Source organism: Pseudorasbora parva, chromosome 8, assembly GCF_024679245.1.
Source record: "Pseudorasbora parva isolate DD20220531a chromosome 8, ASM2467924v1, whole genome shotgun sequence".
Classification (NCBI taxonomy): Eukaryota; Metazoa; Chordata; class Actinopteri; order Cypriniformes; family Gobionidae; genus Pseudorasbora; species Pseudorasbora parva.
Window position 1 is genome coordinate 33,082,541 of NC_090179.1, and position 21,397 is coordinate 33,103,937.

General features: G+C 38.0%; 1 protein-coding gene across 6 annotated transcripts in view; it reads right to left on the reverse strand.

The window, feature by feature from the left end:
* Window positions 1-21,397, reverse strand: part of cadm2b (cell adhesion molecule 2b) — a 263,536-nt gene that overhangs the window by 75,937 nt on the left and 166,202 nt on the right. For all 6 annotated transcript variants that reach the window (XM_067450978.1, XM_067450974.1, XM_067450979.1 and 3 more), the window contains exon 2: window positions 17,206-17,232. In XM_067450978.1, coding sequence (XP_067307079.1) covers window positions 17,206-17,232 — 27 coding nt within the window. The remainder of the gene's footprint in view (window positions 1-17,205; window positions 17,233-21,397) is intronic.

Genomic DNA, 21,397 nt, shown 5'->3' on the forward strand with positions numbered 1-21,397 from the left:
TGTTTAAGTGCTTTTATTTTAATTTGTTTGAGCGGTGATGAAATATTGCTCTTCTAAATACTTGCCAGCATTTTAAGGAAATACAAGTCTATAAATGCATCCTAATAACAGCAAAGCAATCGTATGGTGCTCTGCAGTGGTCAAAAATGATTACAAACAGTGAATTTTGACTCAAATGGTGGCAAAACCTTCCGACCCCACGAGAAACAGTTACCGTCCGAATAGCTTCAGCCAACTCCTTCATCACTAACGAAGTGATCTGGAAAATCAAACTTTTCCCGAATTTACCCTGTTGGAGGGCCACCAACAAACCCCAGCAAAGACTGTTATTGCTCCGGCTTTAACTTCTGGGTATTTGGCAGCGGTGCCACAATGCAATGAATGCTTTAGTTTGCATCTTTCTCCGCCGCCATTACTGAACTACATCTCAAACTAGCGCTCGACATCAACGTCATCGTTCTCAGCCACTCCCTCTGTTCGCTGATTGGACCGGTAAAAATTTGTTCGGAGAAAACCTAAGACTACACAGCAGTCCCAGACGTACTACTGAAGGAAAATGAAAATTGAGCGGAAGTACGTAGGAGGGCAGAGCCAGGCAAGGATTAGGCCTACCCAAATTGAAAAGCCTCCCATACACACAAACAGTGGTCTTAGTTCAAATTACAATTTTGGTGTCATTTTACAGGAAACCCTTTGACGTTACACAAAACACTGCTAAAAGTGATAAACATGTATATGAAGGTATATGTTGTCTAACCTGTACTAACCCCCCCAAAAAGTAGGCGCTTTTTGATTTTTTTTCCCCATAAATCCATTTTTGAAAGTGTGTAAGGCCCTGTGTGCTCTAGGAACCTGCAGACAGTTTGGGCTATTTGGAAAAAAGTGGAAAAAAGAAGTTTGCCTGTGTCATGTTGTATGACAGATTTATTCAAATGGGTCTGCAGGGATGAGCCCTCCTTTCCCCCCCTCCACCACCCCCTCCCACCACCATATACAGTGATATAAATGTAATATCCCAGTTTCATTAAATGAATTATACATGCTGGAAACACCAGCTGTATGTGTGTATCGGAGGCTTTTCAAGTTAGGTAGGCCAAATCCAGGCGGAAATGGCACCAGAGTAATTTAGTGTAAATACATTTCTTTGTGTAAAACAAATGCCAAAGTGATGCATATCTAAAAAATTTTTGAGACTCTAAGCTTTCAAATGGTACCACATATGACATCATAGCTCCTCCACAGACATTTCAAATGGAAAGTATATACATGACGATGTCATTCCCGACCCTGTATAGGGTCCTTGGATTTAATACAAAAATGTAATAATCAATTTAAAAGAATTTATACTTGTTTTATATTGTAGCCTGTAGCCACATTGGACCAGCGATTTGAAACAAACAAAAAAAAAAGCATATAAACACTTGTGCTCAGGTCGAGTAGGAAGCAGCAATGAATGAATGAATGAATAAATGAATGAACCGTACATCCAGAAAAGCTTTTTTCTGTTTCAGCTGACTGCACCACATAATGGAAATCACTTGTTGATGAATGACCAGAAAGCAGCCAAGCAAGCCACTGTACATTGTATGCTCTGGGCACCACCAAAAAAAAAGCTAACAAACAACCATGCAGCAGCCAGAGGAACAACCATCTCAATTCATTACACAGCGATAACAGAAAATCCCCCCTCCCCTATCTCGACTAATGTGTCTGCCTTAGTCTTCGGCATTAAAGTCAGCAGTAGCATTTGTAGAAATGTTGCACAACATCATTCAACGACAGCTCAGTGCGAATCTCTCTGCGGCAGCTGCTTTGTGAGTCTCAGTAACCCAGAGCAAATCTGTATTGCTTTCAGAGCTCATGAGACATCGAAGTTATGTTTTATTATGCTGGATTGTCAAAGTAAACGACAAAACTTGGGTTAAGGTTTCAATATCATCAACCCAAAACCAACAATTCTTCTTAAAGGGGGCCATATTATGCGTCTTCAAAGTCTATTAGAATAGGGTTTCTTACTTTTCACATATATGACATTGTTGCAGCTCCTCTCTTCCCAGTCTGTCAGTAACACACTTTGTTATTCCGGTCTATGTGACGAATCTCCTTCCTGTGCTCTGATTGGTCAGCGATGCCAGTGTGTTATGATTGGTCAACTGTATTGTGTGTGTTTTGGAAATGTCACTCCCCTTACTATAACTGTTGCGCAATTTGGAACTTAGCATACTACTTTTACTACTTTTACCATATCTTTGTATGGCAGAATTAGTAAGAGTATATGTATGCAATAGTATGCGGTTCCGAATTCTCAACCGAGCCTCACCCCCTTTTTTTTTGCATATTGGGTGGGATTTATTTAAATAAGGGATATTGTGAGGTGTACATTCCTGGAAGAAAACCCAATAATTGTAGCCTAGAAATCTAGACGCACCCTAGCGGCAGCAAATCTAATCTGCCGCGAGTGTCGTCTAGCAACTCTCAATACACTTCTGAGCTGTAATCGCCAAACTCTGGTCGGGCCAATCACATCTTGTATAGAGTCGGCGGACGGGGCTTAACAAAATGACGGCCGAGTTGCACTTGCGTGCTTCTAGTAAACACAGAAGCTGCCGAACGGCAGTCTTTTGAATCGGCTTTTAACTCTGGAAGACTTGGAGTTAAGCTTTTCTCTGAGAAAAGAACAAAGAACAGCACTGAAGTCATTCTTAAAAGGGGAAGATGTGTTCTGAGTTTTGCCGACCGGATACGGCGAATGTTTAATCTATCAATGAGCTCTGTTTCACCTTCGTTGCTCTGGTTGGTGTAGCGCTATCCTATCGCATGCAGAGGGAGTTTGAAAGACAACCGTTTATCCCGCCCCTCGGATTGAGCCCTGTCAATGGTGAGTTTCCAGACCAAACATCTTGATGTGGGTCTGGCTTGTCAGGCTACAATAATTGAGGTGTTGCAGGGAGAAACAGTGCACAGTTATATATAGTGGATAACCTCTTATGGAGTGACACTGTGCTTTGTAACTACAGATCTGTTTCATGCTCAAACAGCAACATTACATACTAAAGTTGAAAATGCACAAAAAACAACCAAAACTGCATAATAGGTCTTTAACTTGTTCCTCAACTTTTTGACCCCAAAATCCAACTGTTTAAAATAATATTTAAGTAATTATTTTAAACTAAGTCATTGGGCTCTATCCTACACCTGGTGTTATACGGAGCCAAGCAAGTGTTTTTTTCTAGTTTCAGCCTGACTCAGTTATCATTTTCACATCCAATGCCACATTGTTTTAATAGCAAATGGACTTCTGCCCATGGCCAGTTAGATGTATACAGTCCCTGACAAAAGTCTTGTTGATTGTGTACAAATTGACCTAAAAGGCCGCTGAAATATATTTCTAATCAAGATTTTTTTACAAGAAATGGCTCATTTTAATCCCACCAGCTTTTGTGATAATGTTTCGGTGAAAAACTAAACTTTCAAAAAGTATTCTAATATTCACAGCTTGGTAAAGCCCATTGAGTCAATTTTTGCAAAGACATAAGTGTTGTCGCCTTGTCATATGAGCTTCACCTTTGACTAATAATGGATCAATTAGGTCTCAAGTGTGTATAAAAAGAACCCCAGTACGCTAGACCTTCACATCAACTGCAACTAGACCTCTGCAAACATGCCTAAGATTCACCCTGAGACTAAAGTTTTGATTATCAAGAGGCTGAAGACCAGATCCACTGCTGATGTGGCAGACACCTTCAATGTGTCTCAGCGTCAAGTACAGAGGATAAAAAAAAGATTTGAAGAGACTGGAGACGTTTTTGACAAGCCCAGGTCAGGCAGACCCCGCAAGACAACTGCTTAAGGAGGACCGTTTGTTGGCTCGAAAATCCAAGGCCAGCCCATTTTCCACTGCAGCAGAGCTCCACGAGACCTGGTCACCTGAAGTCCCTGTGTCAACCAGAACAGTTTGTCGGATTCTGTCTCGAAATGGCCTCCATGGTCGAATCAGTGCCCAGAAGCCAGCACTAAACAAAAGACAATTGAAAAACCGTGTGGCATTTGCCAAGGCCCACAGCCTGCTAAAAGGATGGACGCTGGAAAAGTGGCAGAAGGTGGATTTTTTGGATGAATCTTCTGTTGAATTACACCACAGTCGTCGCAAATATTGCAGGAGACCTACTGGAGCCAGAATGGATCCGAGATTCACCCAGAAAACAGTGAAGTTTGGTGGCGGAAAAATCATGGTCTGGGGTTACATCCAGTATGGGGGTGTGTGCGAGAGATCTGCAGGGTGGAAGGCAACATCAATAGTCTAAAATACCAAGAAATCTTAGCTACCTCTTATATTCCCAACCATAAAAGAGGCCAAATTCTGCAGCAGGACGGTGCTCCATTGCATACTTCCATCTCCACATCAAAGTTCCTCAAGGCGAAGAAGATCAAGATGCTCCAGGATTGGCCAGCCCAGTCACCAGACATGAATATCATTGAGCATATGTGGGGTAGGATGAAAGAGGACTCATGGAAGACGAAACCAAAGAATATTGATGAACTCTGGGAGGCATGCAAGACTGCTTTCTTAGCTATTCCTGATGACTTCATCAATAAATTGTATGAATCCTTGCCAAACCGCATGGATGCAGTCCTTCAAGCTCATGGAAGTCATACAAGATATTAAATTTGGATCTCACAGCACCACAACTTAATTTGCTGACATATTTTTGTATTTGCTGTAAATTTGTTCAATTTCTGTATAGGCGACTAAACTTTTGTCTTGCCAAAATTTGACCTTTCTGTCTTGATTAAATGATAAATATTTTTTCTGTGAACATTATTTATTTCAGTGCATTAAACATCATTTGGGAGGGTTTTAGCTTTTCATATGAGCTATTTCTAACACCAATTAATTAATTAAAAGTCAGGTTACTATCAGGTATTTCTAGAAAATAGATTTAGCGACAAGACTTTTGTCAGGGACTGTAATGTGTTAGAATGGCAGAATAAATGTGCAGAGATTGGTGGACATGAGGTCAAAAGCTCTAGTAATTTTCAACCCAGGTTTCGGGAAACTTGCATGGTCTGAAGTGCTGGTCTGAAAACAAGATGTGTCCAGGCGCATTGTTGGCGCGTTGCTATTGTGAGAAAACTGAAATCGTAGTATTTTCTGTGTTATTTAAAGAATGCGTTAGTAATATGGAACTATTATACACTCTGCTTATTACACGCACAGCAGCACACAAACTGCTTAAATATTTAAATTAATTATTTAAAAATATTTAAATTAATATTTAATTTAAATATTAAAAAATAAAAGGATTTCTCTCTGGAGCGTTCAGTTTTTTCTGCTCACGAATACCACCATGTAAATAGCGAATGTGCCATGGTGCAAGTGCAACTGGCTTTTAAGGGGAATGGGAAATAAGACTCTGATTGGTTTATTGCATGTTATGCCCAAAACACACCCATGACTAGGTACAACCCTTTTGGCAACCCGATCACATGTAAATGCGTATAAATTGTACGAGTGTGCAATGTCGTGGAATGTATACGCCAAAACTCATTTTGGCGTGCATATGATACACTGGTTTTCGCGTGCATATGATACGCACTTTATGACGTGTATATGACACGCTCTTGGGTAGGTTTAGGGTGGTGGAGAGGGGGGTTCGTATGTATAATACGCCATACAGTGCGTATCATATGCACGCAAAAAACAGCGTGGCATAGACACGCAAAAATGAGTTTTGGCGTATACATTCCACAACATTGCACACTCGTACTATTTATACGCATTTTCGTGAGATACGCCTGCTTTTGGACCATGCGTCTGGCGCACCAACTTTTTTGTTCCCCCTTTAAACTAGCAAAAGTATATTCGGACACCTGCGCCATGCACTTCAGAGATGCAAAGTTCCCGAAGCCTAGGTTGAAAACCACTAGCTTTCAACCTCATGTCCACCAAACTCAGCACATTTATTCTGCCGTTCTGACATATTATACATCTCCTCCAACTGGACAAAATAACTTATGCTTACCCCCAAATTGACAAAATTAACTTTTAGCAGGCATATACTTTTATCATTAAACATTCTTTATCTGCTGTGAAAACGGACCACAAATACAGATGACTCGTCTCTTGAATCTCAACGATGCTGTATAAATGCTTAATGCTTCATAACCTTCAAACTTCAAGGCTTTGTAAAACTTTCAGACTAGGCTTTGCCAAACCAACTTTCAAAGTATGTATTGAAACACTTTCCAGAAACTTTCAACTCTCTCTCAGGTTTATCCTCCTAAAATCTCTTAGGATTTTATTCAACTCTTAGGATTTTATTCAATATTATAAAAAATGATAAGGTGTCAAATAAATGTGGATTGCATTGCATAGATTTAATATCATTTGGGTTTGTAAGAATTCAATTTGAAATGTTTAAATCCATAAAAACTCATGTCAGATCTCTAAGGTGTGTTTCTCAGGAGAAAAACCAGAGAATCATGATCAATTTGTCTCCATTTGCTCTTCCTGTAAAATGAATGTGTGTAAAGTCATTCTTTACACGGATTTAAATAGAAATTTGCTCTGTTCTGACAGAGGCATGCCCATGTAGATCACAAACAACTGAGAAATTAAAAAGATATTTTCCTTCTTTTGGGAACAGTTAAAGAATAGAACTGACTTAAACAATTTATGGAAACAGAAAGCAGTGGTATTGTCTCCAAACTGGTTAAGACCTTTAATATAACTGTACAGTATATGGAGGTCACAGCAGGGGTCTAAGACAGATCCATCATGATATTTCTAGTACATATTTCTTACAGATCAAAAGACAGCCACTGAAAAACAAGTTGGCCAAACAGCTGTTATTTTTATTTTTTATTTCCCCCCTGTGTGCACTTATGATTAGTGCCTTTGGAATGAAAGGCATGCTTATCTGATCAATTCTCTTTTCACAGTGAGTCTGTGGCTTTAAGCTGGCAGAAGATTAAATGAGAACTAATGCGAGAGGTAATATCATTTTGAATGCTATGTGATTGGTATGTCTGTCAACCTTTGCTGGGCACGGGAAAATTAAAATTCATTACTTGTGAAAGAGCCCCCATGCTGAGGTAATGAGAGTGAGGATGAATTAGCTTTCATGCAAGGCTTCATTTTGGTATTAATACACGTTCGCCTGTACACACACACGCGCATGCAAAACATGATCAAATGGTCTAAATGCACCAAAAAACATCCCAAATTATTGGTTGAGAATTTGCAACGTGATGAAATTACATAAAAGCTTGTCTTGCAATTGCTAGACTCTTCTACTTCATGAATATTGCAATACTGGTACATGCACATGTTTTCAACAGAAACTTTTTTTTATTACCTGTTTTTTACCAAAAAAAAAAAAAAAAAAAAATGATGCTAGCTTGCTCTGAAATTGAATTTTTAAGAATATATCAACCAAGCAGGGCTATGTTTACGCTAAGTCCGAATCAGGGATGTCATGATGTCAATTTTGAAGAAATGTTAAGACTTTCAACACCAGTTTGGATAGAAGAAGAGTATGCAGCATATGCAACACATATTGATGATAGACAAATAATAATAATTATAATAATAGTGAGTGAACTTCTGTTTTTTGGCAGTAGCTGCGTATATTTCTATTGCATCGCTGATTAAAGAGTAATTATAGAGTTAACAAAAGATATCATGAGCATTGTAATGTTTGAAGCAGAGGTCATATCAAATGTCAGTAGACCAAGAGAGTTTGAATACACCTTCTGGTGCTACTTGGACACGTCATCAGTGAAAAACCCGGGGTCATAGGGTGGTTCGGGTCTTTAATCTTCATACACCCTCACCCGGGCGACCCAACCGGGGTGATCAGTCCCCCAAGACCAAGAAGATTTTGACACAAGCAATTCGTTCATTTATCGTTAATACGATCTTAAGAACATGTTGTGGAAATTCAAATCTAGAGCCATTATATAAGAGCTATATGAGTCTAAAAAGCCATTATACTATAAGGTCATTTGCTTTGCAGATACTCCAGATGTAAAAAATAAAATAAATATTTAATAACTAAATGCAATATACATGACCATTTAGTGTTAGTTTCGTCACCTATATTTTAATTTAGTCTTAGTCTTGCATTACTTTTTAATTGTACACCTTGTCAGCTTTTTGACATTGTTCTGTTTTTGGTTATAAATCAGAAATGACAAGGAGACCGCTTCACGTAATACAAAGTCAATGGAGACAGTTGGATTGCCCCCGGTGGGCATAGTTTTCAGATTATGACACGTGTTGCGCGGTCTCTATTTTTTATTTTTAAAAGCAAATTAATTGACTTAACTAAATAATATGTCCTAATTGAACTAAGGCCTAATCCCTGCTTAGTGTAAGCCTTATCTGTGAAACCAGGCATAAATGTCATTTTAGTCAATGAAAACTTTTTCATCATGTTTCTAAATGGTTAAATTGGTGACACATTATTTTGCTCAAAACTATAAATCACAATTAATTTGTCATTTAAGAAATGTATTTGAGATTTATTATAGGCAAATATACAAATGAAAACTCTTATCTACTTTATGAAAGCTGGTATGCTAAAACAAGACACCACAAATAAATATTCATGTTTGGATTTATTACAGTTCATCAATGAGAAAATTTGATCACAGATTTAGTCGCAGCACAGACTGGATCTATTACAGTTTCATCCGAGTAGAATATCTCAATGGAGAACGCTAAACTGCAGTTAACATGTTTTTCCGTGTTGTCAGATAATCCACACTTCTTCCGCAGTGTACAGAAAGTGTGTGCACGTGGTTGCCAGATTGCAAAGATTAAGAAAAACTCTGAAATGTTAAAAATTTCAAGCACATATATTTAAAATTTATTGGCTGAAGGGGATGTCGTGATAATATTAAAACATTTTTTTTTTTGGGTTGAATGTTAATATTGTATTTTAAATGTAATTTTATTTGCGTCATTTATAAATGATGATGCCCCATTGAGGGTTAGGTCATCTTTAGGCTTATAGGACATAAATGAGATATTTAAAAAATTAAACATTTTTTTATATTTAAGAAAATTGTTGTTTTTGTTTTTTACCCTTTTGCATATCATAGTTCGAACATGGCCTTTTTGCAAATGTAAAAATATCCGAATGTCCGCTGAGAAACAGAAATAGAACATAGAAACTGCAGGGACATAGACGATCAAGTTGACAACCTAATTTTTAATCACTGAACATACAGCAACATCACATACTTTAATTAATTGGCTGACCATGAAAGTAACCATGGCCTATTTGCTAAGATGTTTGGGGAGTGATTCTTATAGTGTGGGCTGAAGATGAATATATTTAATTAGGACTGGAGGCCCTTTTGTTGTGGCGGTCTACAATGGGATCGAAGGGTCTAGTCATACCCCTGGGGAGGAAGAGCTGGTGTAATTTTTCAGGCCACCCGTTCACGTACAACAGCAAATTCTTAGTTAAATTGGAAAGCACATGTAAAGCGAATGCTGAGCTGGCGATTTCTCTAGGGATGCTCCGGTTTCTGAGTCTCCAGCTTTTCTAGAGGAAGACAGATGCATTAGGGGCTCATTAAAACCTCACGGTGTCTTTTGCTTCCTACAAAGCAGTCTCACGTTCATTAACAACTCAGGTCTGATTGACACTCAATTCAGAATGACACTCATTCTGAGTTCATTGGAGTTTAAAGGCATCTATAGGCGTTTTTGCCCCAGAGGACCTTTTTCTAAAAGAACTAATGGCGGAAGTACCCACTTTTTGGTGTGTTCGCATTGCAGGAACTGAAATGTATGCTTTCAGATGCAAAATTTATGGGAGGAGAGTATTTAAATGAATTATGCAACACAAATTACTCAGGTTTTAACTAGTCAATTTACTGGTATTTGAGGCCTTTTACTTAAAGCTACACTCTGTGATATATCTAGCGGTGTAATGGTATATGACCATCCAGTGAATAATATTTTCTGTTTCTCTCAATTCTGATTTCGTTATAACTCCTACGGTGGCTGATTTAGTCCAAGATTAACATGGCAAACCCCCTCTTCACATTCGACACTGCCATCGAGTGTTAAAATGCGAAAGGCGAAGCTTGAATTTATGGGTATGTCCCTCTTTGGCTAATGTACTTTCAAGATGGAGGGGCAACATGGCGACCGGCATTCAAACCCCTCACCCATATGTATTTTCAATGGCATATTATAAAATTACGAGAATGCATTATTACTTGAAAGAAGTAAATATACATTAATGAGCACATATATTTTTGAAAGAACTAAGTGTTTTTAGCTAAGAATAAACCAAAAAAGTTACACAGTGTACACTGTAAAAAGTTATTTAGAAAAAAAGTTACCTGGTTGCCTTAAAAATTTATTCATTGAAATAAAAATTTTGAGTTAATACAATGAACATTTTTGGAGATTCGACAACCTTTATTAAAATATTATTAAAAGATTTTGTAAGCATATTAGGTAATTGTGTGTTTTATTTCTGATGACGCAGTAAAACATGCCAAATAGTGCTATTTTCATGATTTATCAAATTTTTTAAGTGGTTCAGATACCAAAATATTTTGAGTTTCTATTTATTGAACAAATTTCCTTCATTGTATTAACTCAAATTTTTAAGTTCAATAAACACAACATTTTAAGGCAACCAGGTTACTTACTTTTTAAAGTTGAACCAACAAAAATCAACATTTTTTTTTTTACAGTGTAGCTTTAAACCATATCTTGGTAGATTGCATGGGTCATTATGGAAATGATCCAGCTTCGTCTGTGTTCTTTAATGTGTGCATTGTCAGTAAATCACCAGCAGAACTTTCCACTGCCATCAACACATTCATGGGATTGCGCTCTCATGCTAATTTGCCCTGTTTAGTAAATCTGAAGCCCAAAGTCTATTTATATCTTAGAACATTATATTCATGTGTGCATTGCATAAACACGATGGATTCTTTGTATGAACTTGCATTAAGACACTTCAAAGCGCTGGATACTGGAACACAATTATAAAAACATTCTTCACATATAATCTCATGGTGTCCTTGTATTTGCGGTCTTTCTCATTATAACAGTCTTTTGAAATTATTTTTGAGCAGATATTAGAAAATCCATAGGTAATTATCATAAGAGCGGAGACTGGATTACTGTTGCCTATGATTACTGTTGAGTGAATCAATCCCAGTTAATGATTTTCTCAAAAATAGGCCTGATTTTATTGCAGGTTTAAAAACAGGAATTGACATGTTAAAAATTGTAAAGAAAACATAATTTTCTGTGCTTCAACATACATTGTGCCACCTGTGTCAATAATATAGGACTATGTAGCTTAAAGCACAAATGTTTAGAACATTTGCACAATTTTCCTTGTTACTGAAAAACTGCAGTTTCTAAAGCAAGCCACAAAAGCGTTATGATTATTCCTGTGTGAAATGGTTTCCTAAACAACTGCTTTAAAATGATCAGCTTCAGATATAAATTCACTCAAAAGAATCACAGATATGCTCTTTTGGATACTTGTCCATGTTCACCTAGAGAATGACTAGTAATTGCATAGATGCACAATTCACAAATTATTGGACATAAGGGCAGAATTTACCCAGAATTTACAGTTTTAGGTAAACTGGTCCTTAACCCCTTGCCTGTCACCCACCCAAGTCTTTATTAGTAAACACATAAGTAACATATATCTAGAAAACCAATGCTTCTGAGTTTCAAGACTCAGAATAACTCAGACTTTATAGGGATAAGATATAATATATACGATATAAGATATATAGGCTCAAATATATATATATATTTTAATGTATAAAATGATTATGTGACTTCTAGTATAACAACATTGCCATGACGGATGGTATAGATGTGTTAGCTGTCATTGAGCAGCGAAACAGCCAATCAGAGAACTGCATTAATATTCACGACCCTTCAAATTAAGGAAAAAACTGTTTATTACATCCTATGGGGAAAATTTCTAGGGTTGTAAATGGACCTGTAAAACTGTATCTGGACAATTTTTGACCTTAAATAAGCCACATACCCTCTATTTAGATATCAGAGAACAATTTAAAATATTGTTTCAAATCATTCTAGGGCACCTTTAAGAGGGTGAGTAAATCATGGGCTAATTTTCATTTTTGGGTGAACTAACCTTTTATCATCTATTGTATGATGTAGCAGCTTCTAACTTGTGCCTTAAAAAAGTAACAGTTAAATTTTTTTAAAGTCATCATTTTGAATGCTTTCTATTTATATTTACAGCAAGGAATGACAGAGAGAAGGTTAGTGTTGACTGCATCAGGAGCTAAGGAATAACCAGGAACTGCTCCGAATTCAGTTTGCACTAATAGCCTGAAACTGGCTGGGTGGATAAATCCTGCTGCAATTACTGCTAAGCAACAATAGAGGTGTGACGTAGCCCATCCGCACAAATACACAAACGCAAACACACACACACACACACACACACCCCCCTTTTAATGGTAGGGCCATGTACCATCCTTCCCACAAAATTATCGCCATGGGGGGCGAGGGAACAGGCAGCAGAACAGAGAATGGATTTCCCCTCTCTAGGTTTAAAAGCCCTCAAGTGCTTTTCTCTTCTCTTAAAGATACAGAGTGACACATTAAAATACATCTAAACCAGAGAATAGCTCTTAATGCTAATGGCAGAGTTTAAACACCTCACACTCACAACAGTAGGATATTTCAGAGACAGTCAGGCACTGTTGGGGTTAAACTTACAACTGATGTAAAATATGCATGAAAACCAAACTTATGGCATTTTATACCTCCCCTTTAAAGTCAACATGAAATCAAAATTGATCCTATATTGTCTTGAAACCCATTCATGGTCTTATTGTGCATTGTAATTACTATGGCTGTCCCCCATTAGTCGACCAAATGTTACTCAGTGAGGCTCAGAAAAGCTCAGTAAGATAACATTTGAAACTGTCAAGGGGCCTACTTTTATTTGTGTATACTCACAATAACACTTTCTGCCACCCTACAGGAGGACATCATAAAATAAACTGAAACTCAGCATATATGTAACCGGTCCTACTCCTAGCCTATATAGAATCAGTCGCTAGAGCACCTCTTGAGATCAGGGGAGTAAGGTTTACATGCTCAACTCTTACTGGACTATCACAGTTACACTTGCCTCACAGCCATGAGAAATATGTTTAAACATATCGAAATGTCTTCTTTTAAAGGCGCGATGAATTGAGAAATCAACTTTCCCTTGAGCTTTGGATATATAAAAGGTCATAATAATATACGATTATCCGGTACATTTCAGAGCTGAAAACGTGCAATTCAGTAACCCCACCCACCAACTCATGGAGATGTTCAGATCGCTAGCCAGTAGCAATAAACATGTGGAAGAAGATAGCAAGATATTGCGGAAGAACACAGTCGCCGCATAAGCTTCCTTCAGATCATAATATTAGGAATATGTGCGTTTGTAAACAAGCCTCAAGTGCTGGATTTGCAGACACAATGTTTTGCCTTCTGGACCCTTCTGAATATTGGATCCGACAGGAATGGTGCAACAAACTTATGTGAGTAAAACGTATTTTTTATATGTAATAGTACTAGCCCCGGGGCTGTACCAGAAGGGCTTCCAAAACGTAGGCCCGTCGGCAGAAATTCTTTCTTGATCTGGGTGCGCACGTGTGTGTCTTATATCGACCGATCGCGGGTGCGGGCCATGTAACACAATTGCGGGTGGATGAGAAATAAACCATTGTGTTTGTTTGATAAAGACGTTTACGGTCGAGAGAATCTTTGCATTTGCTGCTTTCAAAATAATCTCTCCCTCATGTGAACTGAACTGACAGGGGCTAGATATGACAGCGGAGCTTAAGCTCATGAAATATGCAAATCTTATCCAATCCTAGCCGTGGGTGTTTACTTCCAAGTCTCCATTGCGGCATGCCCATCAAAACCCAGCGTTCAGGAGAGAGCCTCAAAACCAGTGTAGAAAATTACGTATCAATTATGATGTTTTTGGATGTAAAAAACACACAAACGTCATTAGTTGACCTCAGACAACAGTATAAAATAAGAAAAAAAGTCAGTTCATGACACCTTTAAAATGATTCATTCTCTGATTATGTAATCTGTATGATACATCCATTTCTCTCTACAACATATAGGAGCATCCACTATTCTGTGGAGATGTGCATAGATTTGAACCACACAGGAATCAAAATAATGATAACGAATAACCAAATAGTGATTTAGACATTGTTTAGGCTATTTTGTTTGTATTATAATACAGTCTGCAGTAGTTTAGTGCTTGTTAAAGTAAAATGGTGGTGGCAATATTAACAAATCACAATAAATTTGAAGAAGAACCATTGCTAGTAGACGTTCCTTGGTCAATACTCCCATTGATAGTCATCACATCACTCTGTAATTGCAGATAGTTGAATTCGCATTAGCAATGGTCTCACTTGCCCATATCGCCTCAAATTGCCAACTCTCGTTGAAAATGAATGACTTCGGGTTGCCTTGTCACTGCAAATCAGTGTCAGTGTGAATCCTCCTTTACACCAGAACAGCTATCCAGGTGCTTCTTTTACCACTGCTGTGCTGACAACAATCTCAAATGGCAAGGATCTCTGTATGCCACTCTGACATATCAAACTGGATGTCCACCCACAACCCTGAGCTCATACCTCCAAACTAAGACTTCCCTGATGAGTTTCCTCACCCAACCTCTCACAGTCTCAAATCTCAGCTGAAGGTCAAGCCGCTGTTTGCTGTCATCCTAGATCATCAGCTGTCCTTTGTAGAATAGGACAACTGTCTGGGCTTTATGCCATTCCATTTCAATGAAATTTCTCATGAATGCCTCTGTACTCAGCTCCACATTTCCACCCGGGTCATTTCACTGCTAGATTATTGCAACTTAAGCGTTGCTTAACAGCAAATTGAACGTGTTACAAATTTGCTCAGTAGTTCAGGTCTGATACCTGTCATGATACTTGTTACAATTTTTTGGGGGTAAGAAATGCATTTGTTATTATTCAGAGTGATAATGTTGTGGTCTTGGTCCACAGGAGAACTCTCGAGATCACATAAACATGACTTTGGTCTGGATCTAGCATTGTTTTAAGTCCCCACACAAGGGATAGATTATCTTAGAAATCTAGACGCACCCTAGCGGCAGCAAATCTAATCTGCCGTGAATGTCGTCTAGCAACTCTCAATACACTTCTGAGCTGTAAAAGTCAAACTCTGGTCGGGCCAATCACATCATTTATAGAGTCGGTGGGCGGGGCTTAACATAATGACGGCAGAGTTGCGTTTGCGTGCTTCTAGTAAACACAGAAACTGGCGAACGGCAGTCTTTCGAATCGACTTTGGCCGTGACTATGGACTTGGAGTTAAGCTTTTCTCGGAGAAAAGAACAAAGAACGGCACTGAAGTCATTCTTAAGAAGGGAAGATGCGTTCGGAGTTTTTCCGACCGGATACGGTGAAAATTTAATCTGTCAACTAGCTCTGCCTCACCTTCATTGCTCTGGTTGGTGTAGCGCTATCCTATCGCGTGCAGAGGGAGTTTGAAAGACAACCGTTTATCCCGCCCCTCAGATTGAGCCCTGTCTATGGTGAGTTTCCAGACCAAACATCTTGATGTGGGTCTGGCTTGTCAGGCTAGAAATAGATATCTCACATCCCCAAACACACAACAATCTTTTGTGCAAATATACCTTGGATGGAAATATACATTACTGTATGTCTGGGCCTCAATTTGTCTTGTCATACCCAGGTGAAAAATACGTACTATTAAATGCATTAAAAATGTATTTGAGTATGTTTTTATTACAATACAAATACACTACAATGCATTTTTTATACATTTAATTGTACGTCCTTTTCATCTGGGTTGTCTGGTATTGCTCTGTTCTTGATGTAAACTCTAATTTGCTAAGAACTTCATGTAAATAATTTAGATTTCCTTTTTCAAAGACAAAAATACTATAATGCTAAAAAGCTCTTTTAACACTATCTCTAACTATTTATTACTAGTTTAATCTTATCCAACTGATCTATCGGTGATACGCAAGAGACTGTCCATGAATTTTCTCGGCAATGATTTTTTCCGGGTAAAGTCACCAGGTCTTTTCCCAACACTCCTCATTACATAGCTTGGGGCTCATACACAAACACACACATTCACATCAACTGACAATTTAGCGTTTCCCAATTCACACTGCATGTTTTTGGATTGTGAGGAAAACCAGGAACCTTCTTGCTGTGAGGCGATAGTGCTAATGAGCACTATTGCCTAGCGGCGCCACCTTTTAACACTACAAAGACTTAATTGTCTTGTTTTAGCACCCGTTTCACTTTAAATCAGGTATCGACACAAACGTCACACAAAATAAAAAATGTATGCAATTTGCACGGATCTAAGCGCAGTTGTAAACGATATGACTATATCACCATTGCATCTGGATATATGTTCTTCTCCATCATTGGATGAATAACTGCTGCCATGATCAATAGAAAATATACACAAACTTTAAAATGAAATTTCATTTGCCGCCTACTTCCAGTGGGTGGTAATAACGCAAAGGTAATTGCATCAGGCAAATAGCATTGCATTTGTGAATAAGGTGCCTTCTATAATAAGCATAATTCACAGGCTGTTATTGAAAGGAGGCGTGTTTGCATGGAAGAAAATTACAATAACAATTTAAATACGCTACAGTGTTATTACAGCGCATTTAGCAACTGGTTAAACTGGATTGTGGGTGGTTTGTGAATAAGACGCAGGTTTTTGAGCTAAAATTCCACATACAAAAGTGGCTGTCTGTTTAGAGAATTCATCCGTGTGCCACATATCTAAGACAAAAAGTTTCCACTTTTTGTTAGAGCAGCGGATCTGCTCAGCAGCATTGGTGACCTGTACAAAATCCTACAATGGCATCTTTTTCCTAACCGTGTAGCACAAGTTTGCTGTAAACCCAGGAAGCATGTAAAGCGGATTCAGCTCATAATGGATATTCCTAGGGCCAATTCATCAAAGGTTCCAGGTTTGCTTTCTCACAGGCAGAGTCTATGTAAATGTATCCCAGGCTCCTTTGGGAGATAAGAGGGGGCCGAACGGCACATTGTTTATTGGGAGTTGTGTTCAACATAAATCATCCAGCTGCAAAGACAGAGAAGATAACTCACCTTTCACTTTGTTTTTCGTTGCCGCCTCTGAGAGCATGAAATGGAGAGGAGAGATGGAGGAACAGTGAGGAAGGGGAAAGAGAGAGAGAGAGAGAAACAAGAGTGATTAGACAAGCCTCAAAGCATGAAATCCTCAGTATATACTACTTAAGTCTCCTATTGAATTAAGTAACCCCCTTAACTCAAAAAATAAAGTTTTGTCATCAATGACACAATCATCTCATGTGAACTTTCTTCAGTGGAGCACAAAAGTGACAATTTCCCCACACATTTACAATGAATGCAGGCTTTCAAGCTTCAAATAAGATGAAAAGGCACCACAAGAGCAGCTTAACTCTTTCCCCACCAGCGTTTTTTTTTTTTTAAGTTGACAAAGTATAATTTTAACAAAACTTTCATGGCCCCCAGAATATTTTGTTGCACGAACATGTGATATATCAAAAGAAAGAACAGAGCCTGCTTAAAAAAAAACTGTTTTCTTCTAGCTTCATGCATTCTTTTTTATCGACACTTGAAAGTTTCATAAAAAAACAACAACATTTTGAACAAAAAGCAGAGAAAATCCTTTTTTCAAAGACTACAACGTGTATAAGCAATACTTTTATCACTTATTCTCGGCTCTTTCAGAAGATGCATAATATTGCCCCCTACAGTAACAGTGAAGACATGGAAAGCTGGAAAAATTCATTAATGTCAAGTTAAAAGTTCCATAGGATTTTGCACTAAATTTCAAATCTTCTGAAATGATTTGTTATAAGTTTTTCACTCAAAATTTTTACTTCCATGCTTATTCTCCTTGATCCCGTCATAATAATTCATGATAGATGTAGTGTTCTCCATTTTGTAAATTATATTATTTGGTTCACAAACCAAGTCTGGATGTTTCGTTCATGAATCAGTCTGATCTGATTGTTGAATTCAATCAATTCCGCCTCCACTGGGACACACTGAACAAATGATCAGGTTGCAACTGCTATCAGCTCACTGGAGGGGAAGGATATCAGTGAATAAAGACTTTTTTCCCCGCAAAAGCTGTTGTATGACTTATGAATGGAACTTTGAACCTAGACCCTATTCATTGTAACTGCTGGGGAAAGAGAGACTAGAACATTGTTCTCCTTTTATGTTCCACAGAGGAAAGAAAGTCCAAAAAACAACATAAGAAAAAATAAACATTTTTGTGAAGGTGAACCATCCCTTTAATGCCGAGTGACTTGACTAGATGAAACACTACTTCTCTTTGTTCAGAGTTTAAAGTTGGCTCATGTTTGAATGCATAAGCTTAATACTTTCATTATGCCTGACCTTCTGCTTTGCAAGCCTCCTGCCATAAACATCGCCTTGATGAGGAGCGTAACAGACATATTTTATAGCAAGCACCATCTGTATAGACTTCTTTACAGACCCAGCTGAATAATAATCATATACAACCTTTCATTGTCAATATGCATATGGAACATCCGAGGTGAGGTGAGACTATGAACCGATACTGCCACTGCCACCATTTTTGTTGCATAAAAAAAAGACAGTAAAATGCCAATTAATGCATTTGCGTTCCTCATCTTTGAAAGTGATTCATTCACGGCAATGAATAATTCACTGGGAACACTTTTTCTGACAACTTTTCTGACTTTGACAGCACGCAGGGTGAAAAGTTCATCATATTTGGATGTGACAAGACAAGTCTGAGGCACACGGTATCGCAGAAATGCACTGTAAATAGATTCTGCACAACATAAAGAAAGCTTAGGAGTTGCTTAGTGAAGATAACAATGGGAAAACTATCTAAGTGAACTCAACTTTCCCTTAGTAATCATAAATATGCACATTTTTAGGAAAATGTGTACTGCTGAACATTGCTCACAGCTCAGGAGACCAGGAGTTCCCAAGCCAAACAACTGAGATCTGAATAAAAATAGACACAAATAAGACAATTGCTGCCATAGAAAAAGAGTACAGATCTAAGAAATTGTTAATAATAATAGAGGTTAGACAATTTAGGCTTGACTTTAGCAAATCTGAGCACAGTTTGAGAATTTGTTAAGAACTGTGGAGAAAAATGAGATTAATATCGAGATAATTGCGCAAAACTGCCCAGTTACTCTCCATTTAATTTTTTGTTTAGCAGAAACAACTGATATATTAAAGATTGTATTTGGGATTTTTTTCCTCCACACAATGATATTAGTAACCATAATTTAACTTGAGGGCAAATAATATGCTGGTTTTTGGAATAACCTTGAAGCCTCTTTTGTGCTACTGCAATTATGTTCCTATTTTTTAAAAGCTGTTATGTGATATTAGTGGGAGTGTACTTGAATATGACATTGATTACTGTCATTTATCTGTATGAAAAGCAATTTAAGGGATCCTCAGTCAATGACATACAGTATAAGAGTGTCATGACATATAAAAGTGGACAACTCTTTGTTAAATACCCTTCTTGTATATGAGTTGTTTATATGTGGTGTTTTTAAATTGCTTTCGGATGAACCATGTGCAAATTCATAAGTCAAACACCATTGCAGGGTATTTTGAACCTAAGCCAAATCTCAAAAACGCGATTTGAAATCACTGGTGTTTCTTATGTCACAAACTGCACTGTAACCAATCAAGCCAACATGTGGGTGGGCTTTAGCATTACTATGCTGTGAAGCAGGGGAGTCTCAAGAGAAGCCATGATGTTTATTATGATGTTATGATGAACTATGCCTTTCTCCACTCACATTCTAAGTTGTTCAAAGCATTTCTAAGGATGCAGATTTTTAGAAGGCAGACTGAGATAGTGAACTGGAACATGGTTGTGTAACATTAGCAACACATTATTAGCTGTGTTTGATAATGTAGTAAAAAAAAGCTAATCATATTAATAACAGTTGTAAAGAGCAATACCTTTGTGCAGCGTATAATACAGTAACTTCAATAAAAGTAAGCAGAGTGGATCTCTGAGCTGGTGTGAAATTAAAGTGAAACTAAATGAAGCAAAAGGTGTAGAGTTACATTCAAGCAATTTTAAAGGGTTACTTCAGCGATTAGCATATGGGTTTGTATCAGTAGAAACCCTGGAGTATATTCAAATGATTGCGTTTCCCCCCCTCATATCCCCCTGAGACAAGAGATTATTGCATTTTATTTCTGGAAAAATTCCTCCTATGATGCAAATTGACGATATGTCCATCAAAGGAGGAATGTTTGGCCAAAGACTAAAGACTACAGCCAGCAGAGGGAGCCATTTCTGCATGTTTCGAACCCGCGCATGGGGGATGGGAGATTACACTCACAGCTCAGCTCGCAGCTACAGGCACTCATTTAAATGGAGATGGTGAGCAATGTAAGTCTTTTAACTTCTCAAATTAATTTCTATGAAAGTTAAGCTTGCAAAGTCATGAAATGAAACGCGCCAGACTGAACTCGAGTTGTGAACGTATGCCGCGAGACGAGTGTAGTCGCGATTACCTCAGCTCTCATCACGAGAGCTCAGCTCATTTATCTGACTCCTGCAGTTAGTGCTCAGTGCTGTGATACTCGCGCAGTGACTCACTCATTATATTGAACAGACACGTTCAGTTTTTAATTGTAGAGTCTTCTCCAACTCAGCCACTGTAATCCAGTAGTGGTGGCTTTGGGAATGGCCTCACAGGGTTAGCGAAGCATTCTGGGAATTGTAGTCTTTCATCCCCATGAGACAAAAATAAATTTTCTGTCTTTTCTCAGTCTAATAATTTCACATTTCTACTACATTGATGACCCAGTTTAAATACAGATTCATCTTCCCAGCGCTGAAGTACCCTTTAAGGCTTTAAGAATTTTTCACAGAAAAACAAAACAAAACAAAAGATATTCATTTTAAAGGGTCAAGAAACCCCAAAACACATTTTTTAATATGTACAGATAATACACACTGTACATCAATGAAAACTCTAAAGGTACTCATTAAGTTTATTCATAAGTGGGTTGCAATAATTTTTAATTTTTTTGAGTAATTTCTGTATTCCGGTTTGAAAAGCAAAGTCGGAGCAATGTCACGGATTCTGATGTCAATGCATAATACCGACAAGATCCGGAGTGGTGATTGGCTACGGGGCTCCAGTAGGGGATGGACAAACAAGCTGACGTCAACCGTTTCTGAGAGCTTCTCTGCATTTCTTCATGAAAATTAACACTTTTAACCCAAACAGTGTGCTGTATTAGG